The following is a 3637-nucleotide window of genomic DNA, read 5'->3' as shown; positions in this document are numbered from 1 at the left end:
ACATTTGTATGACATGATGATTCTACATATTTGAAGTGAATATTCATTATTAGATAGAAAATTTCAGCAAAAGTGCTGTAATAAAATATCTAGTGATTATACCATGTGAAACATGAGTCAGTTATGAGTCAGCAACCCATAATGATATGTTTTAAATATAGTCTTAGCATTATACGACAGATAAAAGAATATGCCAATATATAAGAAAACATCAACAACCAGAATTCCTATCAAAACTTAAAGAGAGCTATCTCTTACCACAGCAGGGTAAAAATAGGCTAGAAATAGATTTGATATTACTTATGAGAACAAAGGGGCAAACTATGGGAAAGCATGTTTCTAGAAATAGAAATACACTTACTCCCCATAGCATTGGACCTTTGGAGGAGGTCCTAAAGGCAAGCCGAATAGAAGACACTGAGTGAGAGACAATAAATGTGCACACCAGGATGAGGATAGTTTGGGTGGCTCTGGTCTCAGGTGAGACATTCAGAAAGTATTGAGCACTGTGAATATGCTTGACTTGTCTTTTATGTCTGTAGAGAAGACTCACCATGGAGACACTTGAGCAGGCCATAAGACCCAGACACAGGGCATCAGAGAAACACAGTAAGAACATGTACAGTGTGGTTGTCATGTTGCTGGAAGCAAACCATGAGCAGTACCCATAACTCACCCAGTTAGTCACATTTTTCTTGTAAATGGGGCCTGACACTCTTGTTGGAGTCAAGATGTTTAAGAACATGTGCACAAGCCAACTGAGTGAGCATGAGGGACCAATGTACTTGGTGGCTCTGTGTTTAAACTTAATCCACCTAGAGTTGCTGGGACTGATTGTGATTGCTTGGAAGCTACTCAATAGGCACATGGCATATAGGGACATTCCCCTCATTACTCGATAAACATACATTATCAATTTACATCCAATGTCATCCAGAAAATCCTTAAATCCAAAATGTGCCATTGTCTGTGGAATGCCTTTTGTGATGACAGACAAGCAGTTGGCAAAAGTCAAGTGTTTTATGATCAGGTCTTTGGGCATTAAACGCTTTCCAGTGAATATCAAAATGACATAATAAAACAGTATTGAGGAATTGCCAAGCATTCCCACTGTAATCTGAAAGAAGAGGAAAATTCCCATTGCCAAGTTGTCAGAGGCCATTTTCATTTCTATTAAAAAGGCAAATAAATTTATTCCTGTCAAAGACCCTGGAGAAATATTATGAGTGCATTATTTTGTGGAATTAGCTTAATAAAATATTCATCACTTTATTGTATTTGTACAGCTCTATCATTGGAAAGGATGTTTTAAAGATTTTGCTTTTGTTGTTTTTTTCAAGAGAGGGTTTCTCTGTGTAGCTTTGGAACTTTTCCTGGATCTTGCTCTGTAGGCCAGGCTAGCCTCAAATTGAGAGAGATCCACCTGTCTCTGCCTCCCAAGTGCTGGGATTAAAGGTATGTGCACCACCACCAGGCTTAAAATTATTTTTTTTATAGAAGCAGATAATTGCTGCTCTTTCAATGTAAAATATTCTATATGTTTACTAAAGGTTAATGTTTTCCCTTGACATGGTAGTGGCATCTTTTATTTCAGGACTCAAGATACAGAGCAGAGGCAGACAGAACTATGAATTTACATCTAATCTGGTCTACAGAGGCAGTTCCAAGACAGTGAGGACTTCACAAAGAGAAACACATAAAAAAACAATGAATGAATGAATGGATGGATGAATGAATGAATCAATTGATGGATGAATGAATAAAAAGATCAATGCATTCTTTGCTTTTGATTAAACACAATGATTTGCAGTCAGTTTTCAAAGAAAGAATTTTAAGAACGTGCCATTATTTATGAAGTTCATATGCAACAGATTTCAAAAGTCATTAAGAGAAATAAAATGAAAAGTCATTAAAAGAAAGAAAAGTCATTATCCCCCCAAAACCTAAAATAAATACTTTTAAGATTTATCTTGTTTTTAATTGAGTGTGTATCTGGGAGCCTGGGCATGAGTGTGAGGGCCAGCAGAGGCCAGAGGCCTGGCATCTCCTACAGCTGGATTTGTAGACAACTGTAAGTCACTGGTAGGAGTGAGGAACAGAACATAGATTCAAATTAGCAGCAGGAAGCACTCTTATGCAAAGATTCCTCATTCTATGCTAAAAAGAATACTTAAAACTAAATTAGTAAAACCTAAAATATAAAACAAATGAGAGATGGATTCCAGACTTGGCTAAAATTTTTAAATCAATTCAGAAATGTCCAAAATATGTCGAAAACGAGGCTCAACATTACCAGTAATTAAGGGAATACAATGAAAGGGATGCAATTCAAAGTTTCAGTGAGAGATCATCACATACCATATAAATAGGTATTAATTAAAGAAATTAACCTACACAAAAGCAGGAGTGAAAGGTACTGAACACATGGAAGAAATGAATCCTAGTGAAGACTCTATAGGAAAATAAAATGTAGATGTTGTACAAATTAGAAATATTTCTTCAACAAAATTGAAAAAAAATAACTACAAAGTTCCAATTGGAGTGTTACTGCATCTCAGACGTGTTGAGCCATCAACTCTTGTTATTCACAATGGAAAATGCTATTGGAGGATCTGAGAATAGGAGAGGATACAAAGTCACACAGGGAATGACCAAGGTTGAGTAAGAAGGATAAAGGAGGAGACCAGCTTTACCTACCATGGCCCTGATGAATCTTAGCAGTTCTCAGGAAGAATTTGCAAAGTTGCAATCATTTCTTTTCCGATGTTTGGTGTGACTTAGTGGTCAGACCTTCTGACCCTTGGAAAACTTTCTGTAAAATTGATATCTACCTGAAAAGAATAGGTTTATGTCTAAATCCCCTCACCTTGCACAAAAATCAATGTTAAAATATTCTAAAGCTGAAATACTAAAACTCTCAGAGGAAAATGTTAGTAATACAAGATGGAGGTAGAGGCAACAAGACTAATAGCATGGGAAATGCACTAAGAATTAATGCACAGAATTGCATGAATAATTTCTTCACATTAAAGGATACTACCAGCCAAGTGAAGACACAAACTACAGAATAGGAGAAAATCATAAGCTTCTGTATTTCACTCAGTAGCTTAAAACCAAGAATGTATTAAGGAAAATAAGTATTAAATAGCCCCTTCACAAATCTTCCAGTAAACAAAATGGCTAATGAAATGGACAAGCATTTCTTTAATGAAAAATCACACAAAGGAAGCAATGCTTTTTAAAAGTGTTCAACAAATTTAGCTATTAGGGAAATGCAAATTACAAATACTTTGAGACTCTGTTGCACTCCTTGCAATGATTAACAATAAGAGAATAGACAACAACAAATGTTGATAATGATGTGAAAAAGGAGTCTTCACTCTATATTTGTAGGAGGGTAAAGTACTATGTTCATTATAGAGATAAATACAAAGATTTTTCAATAAAATAAAAATAGGACTATAACATAACACAGCTATGTAATTTCTGGGCATATACCCAAAGGACTCTATGTCCAACCAGAGAGATGCTTGCACATCCATGTAAGCTGCTGCAGTACTCACAATAGTGAGGAAATGATGTCCATCCTAGATGTTCATCTGCAGATAATAAAACTGTGGTATTAACACACAGTGGA

The 3637-nt window shown here is 35.7% G+C and overlaps 1 protein-coding gene across 1 annotated transcript; it reads right to left on the bottom strand.

Annotated features, from left to right (window-relative positions):
• Positions 1–247: 247 nt before the first annotated feature.
• LOC118572474 (vomeronasal type-1 receptor 3-like) lies at positions 248–1198 on the bottom strand. The gene has a single exon (XM_036172134.1). The coding sequence runs from the start codon at positions 1166–1168 to the stop codon at positions 248–250; it is 921 nt and encodes a 306-aa protein (XP_036028027.1). The 5' UTR covers positions 1169–1198.
• Positions 1199–3637: the final 2439 nt, after the last annotated feature.

Source organism: Onychomys torridus, chromosome 1, assembly GCF_903995425.1.
Source record: "Onychomys torridus chromosome 1, mOncTor1.1, whole genome shotgun sequence".
Classification (NCBI taxonomy): Eukaryota; Metazoa; Chordata; class Mammalia; order Rodentia; family Cricetidae; genus Onychomys; species Onychomys torridus.
This window is presented reverse-complemented; position numbering and strand designations above follow the sequence as displayed.